This window comes from Protopterus annectens, chromosome 8.part0, assembly GCF_019279795.1.
Source record: "Protopterus annectens isolate FY-2018-M chromosome 8.part0, PAN1.0, whole genome shotgun sequence".
Taxonomy (NCBI): Eukaryota; Metazoa; Chordata; order Ceratodontiformes; family Protopteridae; genus Protopterus; species Protopterus annectens.
In genome coordinates this window covers 1,858,974,836-1,858,987,155 of record NC_056741.1, presented here as the reverse complement: position 1 = coordinate 1,858,987,155, position 12,320 = coordinate 1,858,974,836, and the positions used below count along the sequence as shown (strand labels likewise).

General features: G+C 40.0%; 1 protein-coding gene across 1 annotated transcript in view; it reads left to right on the top strand.

Moving 5' to 3' along the window:
* The first annotated feature begins 5,059 nt into the window (after positions 1-5,059).
* LOC122809681 (zinc finger protein 888-like) overlaps positions 5,060-12,320 on the top strand; it is a 209,694-nt gene continuing 202,433 nt past the window's right edge. The window contains exon 1 of the mRNA XM_044081354.1: positions 5,060-5,198. Coding sequence (XP_043937289.1) covers positions 5,187-5,198 — 12 coding nt within the window. The 5' untranslated portion in view covers positions 5,060-5,186. The remainder of the gene's footprint in view (positions 5,199-12,320) is intronic.

Genomic DNA, 12,320 nt, shown 5'->3' with positions numbered 1-12,320 from the left:
AACCGTTGAACTTTGAATATTAAATGATATGTCAAGATGAAAATGCCTGACATTTTTTTTTCATAAAAGTCCAAGAACGTCAAGGTATGTTAAAAAAACATTAACATATGGCTCTGCATGTTTTTGTGAGTGTATGTGGTGTTTTTTTTGGGGGGGAGGGGGAGAAGTATTCAGTATGTATTTTATATAGATATATGTATACACATATGCATAATTTGAAGTAGAACACACATAACACTGACCTACAAAAACACCAGCACTAAAATACCAAGAGTTAAGGAAAATTGCAAATAACATGATACAAAAAAATGTTTTATGGGAGGGGCAGGTCCCCCACTCATCCTCATGCCTTCCACATCCACAAACTTACATAAGCCAAATTCACAGTTGTACCTACTTGAAGAAGGGAGATAGATCCCTGAAACTGTAGCCACTGCTAGCAGAATAAATAAAATTACATCGGCAGTGTTACAAAAGACTACAAACACCCTGCCCACATTAACAGCCAGTAGAAAAAAGTAACAAACTGATCTCACCCAAATACAATATTCTCATTGCACAAATGTTTGACTTTTAATATACTCGATCATTTGAGCAACTGAAGTCATCATCTTCTTTCAGCTGTTCCCATTAGGGGTCGCCATAGGCGGATCATGTGTTTCCATTTCTTCCTGCCCTCTGCATCTTGCTCTGTCACACCAACCACCTGCATGTCCTCTCTCACCACATCCATAAACCTTATCTTAGGCCTTGCTCTTTTCCTGTTACCTGGTAGCTTCATCCTTAGCATCTTTTTCCCAATATACTCAGCATCCCTCCTCAGCACATGTTCAAACCAACCTAATCTTGACTTTCTGGCTTTATCTCCAAACCTTCCAACCTGGCTGACCCTCTAATATACTTATTCCTAATCCTGTCCACCCTCATCACACCCAATGCAAATCTTAACATCTTTAACTCTGCCACATCCAGCTCAAACTCCTGCCTTTTTGTCAATGCCACCGTCTCCAACCCATATAATGTAGTTAGTCTCACTACCCTCTTGTAGACCTTCCCTTTCACTCTTACTGGTACTAGTCTGTCACAAATCACTCCTGACACTCTTCTCCACCCACTCCATCCTGCCTGTACTCTCTTCTTCACCTCTCTTCCACACTCACCGTTACTCTGAACTATTGATCCCAAGTATTTAAACTCATCCACCTTCGCCACCTCTACTCCTTGCATCCTCACCATTCCTCTATCCTCCCCCTCATTCACACACATATATTCAATTTTAGTCCTGCTGACCTTCATTCCTCTTCTCTCTCTAGAGCATATCTCCATCTCTCCACGGCCTCCTCCACCTGTTCCCTACTCTCACCACAGATCACAATGTCATCTGCAAACATCATAGTCCATGGGGTGATCTCGTCTGTCAACCTGTCCATCACCATTGCAAATAAGAAAGGGCTCAGAGCTGATCCTTGATGTAACCCCACCTCCACCTTAAACGCATCTGTCACTCCCACTACAGACCTCACCGCTGTCACACTATCCTCATACATATCCTGTGCCACTCCTACATACCTCTCTGACACTCCTGGCTTCCTCATACAATACCACAACTCCTCTCTAGGCACCCTGTCATATGCTTTCTCTAAGTCTACAAAAACAGAATGCAACTCCTTCTGACGTTCTCTGTACTTCTCCATCAATACCCTCACAGCAAACATTGCATCTGTAGTGATCTGTCCCAGCATGAAACCATACTGCTGATCACTAATCATCACATCCCTTCTTAACCTAGCTTCCACTACTCTTTCCCATAACTTCATGCTGTGACTGATCAATTTAATCCCTCTGTAGTTACTACAGCTCTGCACATCACCCTTATTCTTCGGTACCAAAACACTTTTTCTCCATTCCTCAGGCATCCTCTCACTGAAGTAATGTGCATTAAACACAGAGTACAAAGGAGCTGCTAATTTAAAAGCTTAAAATTGTACATGTGCTTGCATTATATGTGTGATTCATAAAATATCACAATAAGTAGCAATATTTGTTGTCTAGACCTAAACTAGAAGATATTTTATGCATCACAAAACCCAGAACCCATGTATTCTATGTATATGTTTTGACTGCACTTTTTCTGCTCCAGCAGTGCTTCGCATTCAGTGGGCTATGTGAATTGTTTAACCATTTATATATTTGTATTGTTTTTTGCATATTAGAGTAGGGCTGGCTGTTGACTTTAATGGGTTGTGACAATCATCTAAGCTTCTATTGAATAAGGCTTTAGGTATTTGTGTAGGTTTTATTAATGGACAATCTTGTGAGTGGCTTTCTATGCATCTTTGGTTCGGCTACCAAATCTGAAAAAAGCAAACCGAGAAACAGCGAAAGGAAAATCGTGAACAGGACAATCATTGAACAGTGAATAGCCAGAGCTGGCCAACACTGCACAACCAACCAAGGTGGGCGGCTGTGCCCCCAACACTCCCTAACTATATATACTGACTCCAGGATTGCACTCCAGTGGGAAAAAGTCTTACCTTATGTATTGTGTTACTTCCTGGTTGTTGGCCAACTATGGCCACTTGATGTAATTTTTTTCAATGCTGTTGTAGTTCGATTATTGTCCCATTTGTTGTTGTTTCACGGTTCTTGCTTTTTCAAATTCGGTAACTGAACATAGACCCTTTTTATATTGCTCCTAAAGTAAATTTTATTTATTTTTATTTAATGAAGTGACAGATTATTTATTTTATGCATTTTAGTGATTTTTGTGAGACTTACATTAGGACTTGATAGTTTCATAGTTTACTTACAGTAAACTTCAGTTAATTTATTTTTTTGTGAATTTAGATGGAATCAGATCCATTTTACTGGCAGTGTCATTTTCTGATTGGTTCACTGTGATTAGTATTTTCTTTAGACATTATTATTTCATTTTAACTTGTTTTGTTTTATGAAGAACATGCTTTGTTTTGGGGGTTAATTAAGGTGGAAAGTATTGTTTTTGGGAGATTTTATGCATTGATTTTTGTGTGTAGCACATAAACCTGTTAATACCTTAGTAAATAAGAAATCTGCTCTCTTTCATTTTTTTAATTTTATTTAGCATTTTTATATTAAAGTCTAGGTTTGGATTTAGGATGGTTGTTTTAACTGTACTAGGGTGTTTTAGGGTATCTGTCTCTTTTTTTGTTAATGCAGTGTGTAGAGTTACTTATTTTATGGTGCAGTAAAAGAAATATGTGGTTCATGTTTGAATTTATGTTTTAAATTTTATTTGGTATTTTTAAATTAAACAAGTAGTACATTTGGGTTTAGGAGGGGTGCTTTTAGCAAGCCAGCATGCGTAAGTGACTGAGAGCAGGGATTTTGGAATCTGGTCTTACAACAAAGAAAGTCACTTACACTGACAGCAAGTCTTTCAGAATCAATGCAGACTTACACTGAGATTTGCAACTCTTTTGGAATCTGGACCATTATCTGTAGTGTGTGTGTGTGTGTGTGCATATTGTGTAAATTTTTATTTTAGTTCTTTGGAAGTAGCATAAATAAGGTACATATAGGAGAGTTTTAGCAACTTTGATGATATGTCAAGAGTGTAAATAAACTGTTGATGATGCAGCAAAAGTGCAAGTAAATGATGTGCCAAGTGTAGCTAAACAAAAATTAATCTACATAGTGTAACAGACAGTTGATTTTATTACAGAGCTAATTCACTGGGAGCAGTATCATGGAATAAGGCTGATAATTAAAACCGTTCCCTTTCTTCAAAGTGTTATGACCCAGGAGTTGGTATATTTAATTAAGGGGACCATGAGTAAAAAAAATGGGTTGCACCACTCAGAGGGGAGATGTTTTGATGTCTTGTCCAACCCCTTGAAATTGTACAATAAAAATGATATGAACATTTCATTGCATGATTTGCATCCTTTATCTGGGGTCCACTGTTAGGAAAAAAAACATATAAATAGATATGCACAGCTAGGCAAGTAGATACACGCACAAACACTCATTTGAGAGTGTGTGGCGGCCTACTTGTACAAAGGCTTACCTTTCAATCGCTTAGTGCAAGAATTCTTGACAATCAAAATGGTAATATTAATCGGTTATGGGTGTATTCAGAGAATTCCATTTCGTACTCACAATCTCTTACTGCTGCCCCACCCCACCTAGTATTAATAAATGTAAATGTGTACATCTTACAAAATGATGCCCACCCAAACACTTGATAATGCATGTGTCATTTTCAAATGTCCTTACACCCACTAAAGATATTGCTGTTTTGGATTAGCAATCCTCTTTATAAACAACAAATTAATTTAGACAGCCACAGGCATATCATGTCTTAAAAAAGACACACGGTTTTCTAAATGTTCAAAAAAGCGTACTCTCTAGATTACAGAGTATGCGTGTCTCCACCTTTCGGCTTTTCCCGGTTAGGGGTCGCCACAGCGGATCAATCTGTTCGCTCTTGATTGGCAGTGGTGGAGTTTTTACAGTGGCGAGTTGCCAGCCCAACCTTCCACAAAAGGCACACATTCACACCGGGGGCCAATATAGTGTCCAACCAACCTACTTTGGGATGAGGGAGGAAGCTGGAGCACAGGGAGGTAGCCCGTGCGACTACAGGGAAGACATGCAGACTCCACACAGAAGGCACCCCATGTAAATGTTGCTCTTAGATGACATACTAGCATTTTGCATAATGGTGCATTTTCTTAAATAAGTACTGTCTGACATTATTTAGCGGCTTCAATTCTCAATTGTTCTACACAGAATTTATGAGAAGCAGACCAAAACTATGAGACAAAAAAAATCAGTACATTTTGTGAATTACTGACTAGTTGAGAGGTATGGCTGCAGACTGTCGGGATTGAAGAACAGTATCCGTCCAAAGAGTCGAGAAAAATTTCTTGATAGCTTCAAGGTTGTTGTCTCTTTTAGCCACCAAGTGTACGTAGAATTGCATATGTTCAGGCGCCCGCCCTTTAATGAATATTAATGCCTACAGTAAAGCTCTCCGAAAACCGGGTCAAACGAACAGGAAACGTTTGCGACAGAAAATAGTTTTGCGTAATGGGAGCCGGAACCAGATTCAAACCTATGCATATTGCCACTTTACGGTAACCGGTGCTGGCAAGGGTACCTACACAGTTGTCCTGGCTACTTCGTCAGATAAAACCGTCATCATGAAGCTCGAGGTGAGGCTGTAGGACAGAGCTACCCTCCTGCAAACATGATGTTGCTCAAATTTAAGTTTACATTGGGTTACTAAGTATTGCAGTTACTGAGGTTTAGTACTAGGGAAGCTGCGTTTGTGTCGTTTCTAAGTTTTGTAAGGGTTCTTATCTATATTAATTCATATAGTCATCGTCTCCTATTTGGAGTGTGCATTTTGTCCTTCGTTACGTGTTGCAGTTACGCACTAGACTTAGGCGTGCAGTAATAGGCGTATCCTATCAGATTCCACGGAAACGTTTGCAGAAACTGTCTGCGTCATACTTCTTAACCTCTCAGTATAAGAAATCTGGACAAAAGGCAGATTCAATGGGGGGAGGGACAAATGCCCAATAGGGGCAGGTTTTAAATATTGTTTCTATAAACTTACAAAGTTGCTAGTGCAACGCGTTTTGAATTATGTATATTCTGATTAAGGATTTGAAGTTTAAAACCTCGAATGTATGTAATTTAGGATATATTTCCGTTATCGGGGCGACGGGTATAATGAGCAGTTGCAATGTTAGCACGCGATTGAAATGATCACGCCGCTGATGTACCTTTTAATTAGTATAATGTGACATTATTTAACACTAATGTTCGACGTGGAACAGTGAGGAGCACGCACGTTTAAGACTCGAAGTGAGATATGTTTAAGCCACGTGCATTACACATGTAAATTACTTCGTTGTCAGACAAAGAGCGCAGATCCTAGTACCAAACCCTAGCATGTCTCACATCCCGCCCTCAGGGATGCATTTGGCAGTTTTCTATCTTGCTGTCCCTGATTAACCTAACCCAGGAAGCGAACTGACTAGAGGCAAAAATCGCATTTCTGCCTCGGACCAAAGCTGAAAAACACAGCCACATTTAGCAAATCACCTCCCTGTCTGTGACATCATTAATTATGTCCTAATAATCGCACCCACAGCATTATGTTTCTTTACAGCGCATGCAAACCTGTATTCCAGTCCTGTATTATGTCCCTCTAGAATGAGACACTCAGCACTTGGGTTCCCTGCTCCACACTTATTTCTGTTTTTTTTTTTTTTTTTCAGGTAAATACTGTTTGTGTCTTTCGGCTTTTCCCCGTTAGGGGTCGCCACAGTGGAACTCCGGTCGCTAATGATTGGCAGTAGAGTTTTACGTGCTGGCTTGCTGGGCGTAACGCACAACCTTCAACGAAGGAACGCCCATTCACGCATGTCGCCACACAGAAGACGCTGTAACGGAGAATCGAACGAGCAACGTCTAACTGTGAGGCGACAACACTCTAACAATTTTGTGCAAAAGTCTATGCGCTTATACAAATGCGGTTGACAAAATGCAACTGCCATAGGAACAGCATGCATCTTGACATAAACCAAACCAGTAATCTTGTTACAGTGTGCTATAAATAGGTATATTTTAATATATATATATTTTTTATTTTCCACATGTTACATGCAAGACAATTGCACTCGGTCGCTAACTGACAGCACGCTTCATTTTAGACTTTGAGCCACTGTGCTGTGCAGGACCAACGCAGGAGCAGGATTTACTTTTTCCTCTTATATTGATCATCAAAGCTTCTGCTAGCTACAGATATTGCATCCCTTTTCTGTTGGGTATGTTAGTAATTTTGGTCACAATAAAGGCTGCATAAACAAAACGCTGACACTTAACGGAATGGAAAAGAAAAGCAATATCTGTAGCTTTGCTGTTGAATATAAGACAACAAAATGTAAATCCTGCATCTGTCCTGCACAGCGCACACACCGTTTAATATTAGTGTGTGTCTGATTTTGTATAATTATTTTTTTTTGGTACGTACTAAGGCGGTGGAATTAATCAAAATCACTTATTCTCGAAGGATGTGCCACTCTCTCTCGAGTCTAACCAGCCAACAGCTGATAAAGAAATATTTTCACTAACACCATATTCATGTCAAACTGCTACTATGAAAATATAATATCGTGTGGAAACTTTTTTTTTTTTTCACCCAGTTGTAGTTTCCTGAGAGTGTGGGCTTATATAGCAATAACCCACGCCTGGGTGTGGGTAATGCTGGATTTACTCATGGTTGGTGTGGTTTGGTCACGAGGGCGAAGCCCGAGTGGCCAAACAAAGACAACCGTGGGTAAATACAGCATTACCCACACCCAGAAGTGGGTTATTGCTATTATACAATGACGTTATTTAAGAAAAAAAAATAATTATTTTTCTTAAATAATGGCATTGTATAATGCCCCCTTGCTGCCCTTCCACAGCTGTCTGGTATTCTGCGACAGTTCTGATGTACTGTGCATGCGTATGCTTACGCAGTACATCAGAGCTGTGGGAAAAAGCAAGATCTCCGTTGCTTTTTAGAAACTGTCTCGCTATGTTAAACCCATTTAACATAGCTAGACAGTTTTGAAAAAAGCAACGGAGAAAGCAAGATCTCCGTTGCTTTTTACAAAGTGTCTCGCTATGTTAAAGGAGTTTTAACAGCGAGGCAGCTATGTTAAACCCATTTAACATAGCGAGACACCTTTAAAAAAAGCAACTGAGATAGGAAGATCTCCGTAAAGCTGTTTCGCTATGTTAAACTCGTTTAACATAGCAAGACACTGTAAAAAGCAATGAAAATCTTGCATTCTCCGTTGCTTTCAAAAAAAAAGAGTTATACTAATGGGAAAAGTCCGGGCGACCGGACCTTTTCCATTACTATAAGGTCAGTGTGCATGTTGTAAATCAATCGGTGTGCACGTTTTAGAATATTAATGGGGGGGTCGTTGTATAATTGAAAATATTTCTTTATCAGTTGTTGGGCTGGTTAGACTCGAGAGAGGGGCATATTCTTTCTTGAGAGTGAGCGGACTGGACACTTCTCAACTAACTAACCATGCAGAAAGTCCCCGATTTTACTTCGTCCTTTGCCACGTCTGTAGCGTTTTATTTGCTTTCTGGTAAATCACTATGGATTATAGTCAGTCGAATACTGCCAGCCGGGCATTTATAATGTCACACTTTATTTTTCAGTGGAAGCATGTTGATGCTGAATTTGGTTAACTCAGTTGGGGTGGAATAATATTCAACAGTTGCCTCCGATGGTTTATTTTTAGTTGTGTCAAGCATTGAGACGAGAAGTTCAAATGCATTTGTCCAAGGTGTACTATTTTTTTTTTTTTGACAGAAGGATTTCTTCCTTATCTAATTAAATAAGAAGTGCTGTAATGCATTGGGAAAAGGCTTTGACCTGCTTAAAACTTGTATGCTGTACAACTTTATTGCATTAATTGTAATTTCAACTACATATTTATTGTTCTGATAAAAACAGATACATTTCCCAGAATTGCTCAGTGCCCCATGGACATTGTTTTTATTTTACTGTGTATGTTTTCTAAAGGCTAAGATATACCTCTTTTCAGAAGAAGCATTCAAAATATACTCCTACTGTGTGTGTGTGTATACACACACACACACACACACACACACACACACATATATTTTGCATATTATATATGTAGGCTTAAAACACACAGCTATATCTCTTATCTATCCTTGATTTTTAGGGAATTTCTTGGTTTTAACTCAAAATGTCCTGATGTCCTTCCTGCAATGTGCGAGCTTTTAGGACAATAGTGACAGTTGCACTTACACCCCTACTCTGATTGAGATGTTTCTTTAGATGCTGCTGTATTATCCTGTAGTGAGATGACTGACAAAAGGTTACTTTGAAGTGAAAGTAACAGAGAGTAAAATCAATAAGGCAGATGTGGAAATTGCAGTCCTGAAGGAGTAAAGGTGTCCCTGAAGCTTACTTGTAATATGCCCATCGTTTCCTTTCATTCTTAATTTATTTTCCCTGGCATTTCTTTTTTAACTTTGAGACCACTTCTAGAAACCTCCCTTGTATCGTCTGAGTTAGTATTTGAGTACTTTTCTACAGTTCCATGCTGTGAGGGTCTTAATCTCTGTGGTCGTCTGTCATTGTTTCTTTAACTCTACACTACATTATCAGAGAGAAGCACGCATTCTCCTTCATGTACCAACAACCTTAATTTTATTTGTTTTCTCCCCTTCAGACTTTTACATGGTCCTTGATGCACATGGCCAACTTATCTGTCACCAGGAGGAATAATCCTGGATACAGCAGGCATTCTTGTTCGGTTCCCCTCGTTTCTTTTGGGTTTTTCCTGGTTAGGGGTCACCACAGCAGAACAGCGGTCCGCAGAATGACTGGCAGTGGAGTTTTATGGTGGTGAGTTGCCAGCCTGGTGCCCAACCGTCCATTGAAGGCACACATAGCCAATTTAGAGTGTCCAAGCCACCTACATCATGTATTTGGGAGGAAACCCACGCGACCCCAGTGAGGACATGCAGACTCCACACAAAAGGCACACCAGCCAAGAATCAAACTGGACAATCTCTTGCTGTGAGGTAGCAAAGCTAACAGCTGCACCACCATGGCTGCCCATACACACACACACACACACACACACACACATACATCTATATCATTATGCATGTGTGTGTAAATACATGTATGTTTGTGTGTATATCTGTGTGTGTTTGTGTACATACATGTCTGTGTTTATACATGTATGTGGAGGTGTGTCTACATTACATATATCTACATATATCTGCATATACATACTTATATATGCCTGTGTATGTGAATGTGTGTGAATGTCTGTGTGTGTGTGAGAAAGTGTGTGAGTGTGAATGTGTGTGAGTGTAATTTATGCGTGTGAATGAATGTCTGTGTGTGTGTGTGTGTGAATGAATGTCTGTGTGTGTGAATGGATGTCTGTGTGTGTGTGAATGGATGTCTGTGTGTGTGTGAATGGATGTCTGTGTGTGTGAATGGATGTTTGTGTGTGTGAATGAATGTGTGTGAATGTGTGTGTCTGTGTGTGAATGAATGTCTGTGTGTGAATGAATGAATGTCTGTGTGTGAATGAATGTCTGTGTGTGAATGAATGAATGTGTGTGTGAATGAATGAATGTATGTGTGTGTGTGAATGAATGTATGTGTGTGTGTGAATGAATGAATGTATGTGTGTGTGTGAATGAATGAATGTATGTGTGTGAATGAATGAATGTATGTGTGTGTGAGTGAATGAATGTATGTGTGTGTGTGAATGAATGTGTGTGTGTGTGTGTGTGAATGAATGTATGTGTGTGTGAGTGAATGAATGTATGTGTGTGTGTGTGAATGAATGTGTGTGTGTGTGTGTGTGTGTGTGTGTGAATGAATGTGTGTGTGTGTGTGTGTGAATGAATGTGTGTGTGTGTGTGTGAATGAATGTGTGTGTGTGAATGAGTGTGTGTGTGTGTGTGAATGTGTGTGTGTGTGTGTGTGTGTGAATGAATGTGTGTGTGTGTGTGAATGAATGTGTGTGTGTGTGCGTGTGTGTGTGTGTGAATGAATGTGTGTGTGAATGAATGTGTGTGTGTATGTGTGAGTGTGTGTGTGTGTGTGTGTGTGTGTGTGAATGAATGTGTGTGTGAATGTGTGTGTGTGTGTGTGTGTGTGTGTGTGTGTGTGTGTGTGAATGAATGTGTGTGTGTGTGTGTGAATGAATGTGTGTGTGTGTGTGTGTGTGTGAATGAATGTGTGTGTGTGAATGAATGTATGTGTGTGTGAATGAATGTATGTGTGTGTGTGTGAATGTATGTGTGTGTGTGTGTGTGTGTGTGTGTGTGTGAATGTATGTGTGTGTGTGTGTGAATGTATGTGTGTGTGTGTGTGTGAATGAATGGGAATGTGTGTGTGTGTGAATGAATGTGTGTGTGTGTGTGTGTGAATGAATGTGTGTGTGTGTGTGTGAATGAATGTGTGTGTGTGTGTGTGTGTGAATGAATGTGTGTGTGTGTGTGTGTGTGTGTGTGTGTGTGTGTGTGTGAATGAATGTGTGTGTGTGTGTGAATGAGTGTCTGTGTGTGTGTGTGAATGAATGTCTGTGTGTGTGTGTGTGTGTGTGTGAATGAATGTCTGTGTGTGTGAATGAATGTCTGTGTGTGAATGAATGTCTGTGTCTGTGTGTGTGAATGAATGTCTGTGTCTGTGTGTGTGAATGAATGTCTGTGTGTGTGTGTGAATGTCTGTGAGTGTGTGTGTGTGTGTGTGTGTGTGTGAATGAATGTCTGTGTGTGTGTGAATGAATGTCTGTGTGTGTGTGAATGTCTGTGAGTGTGTGTGTGTGAGTGTCTGTGTGTGTGTGTGAATGAATGTCTGTGTGTGTGTGTGTGTGTGAATGTCTGTGTGTGTGAATGTCTGTGTGTGTGAATGTCTGTGTGTGTGTGTGTGAATGAATGTCTGTCTGTGTGTGTGTGTGTGTGAATGAATGTCTGTCTGTGTGTGTGTGTGTGTGTGTGAATGAATGTCTGTCTGTGTGTGTGTGTGTGAATATATGTCTGTGTGTGTGTGTGTGAATATATGTCTGTGTGTGTGTGTGTGTGTGTGTGTGTGTGAATGAATGAATGTCTGTCTGTGTGTGTGTGAATGAATGTCTGTGTGTGTGTGAATGAATGAATGTCTGTGTGTGTGTGAATGAATGTCTGTGTGTGTGAATGAATGTCTGTGTGTGTGAATGAATGTCTGTGTGTGTGAATGAATGTGTGTGTGTGTGAGAATGTCTGTGTGTGTGAGTGTGTGAGTGTGTGAGTGTCTGTGTGTGTGAATGAATGTCTGTCTGTGTGTGTGTGAATGAATGTCTGTCTGTGTGTGTGAATGAATGTCTGTGTGTGAATGAATGTCTGTCTGTGTGTGTGTGTGAATGAATGTCTGTCTGTGTGTGAATGAATGTCTGTCTGTGTGTGAATGAATGTCTGTCTGTGTGTGAATGAATGTCTGTCTGTGTGTGAATGAATGTCTGTCTGTGTGTGAATGAATGTCTGTGTGTGTGTGAATGAATGTCTGTGTGTGTGTGAATGAATGTCTGTGTGTGTGTGAATGAATGTCTGTCTGTGTGTGTGTGTGAATGAATGTCTGTCTGTGTGTGTGAATGAATGTCTGTGTGTGTGTGTATATGAATGCCTGTCTGTGTGTGTGTGAATGAATGTGTGTGTGTGTGTGTGTGAATGAATGTCTGTGAATGAATGTCTGTGTGTGTGTGAATGAATGTCTGTGTGTGTGT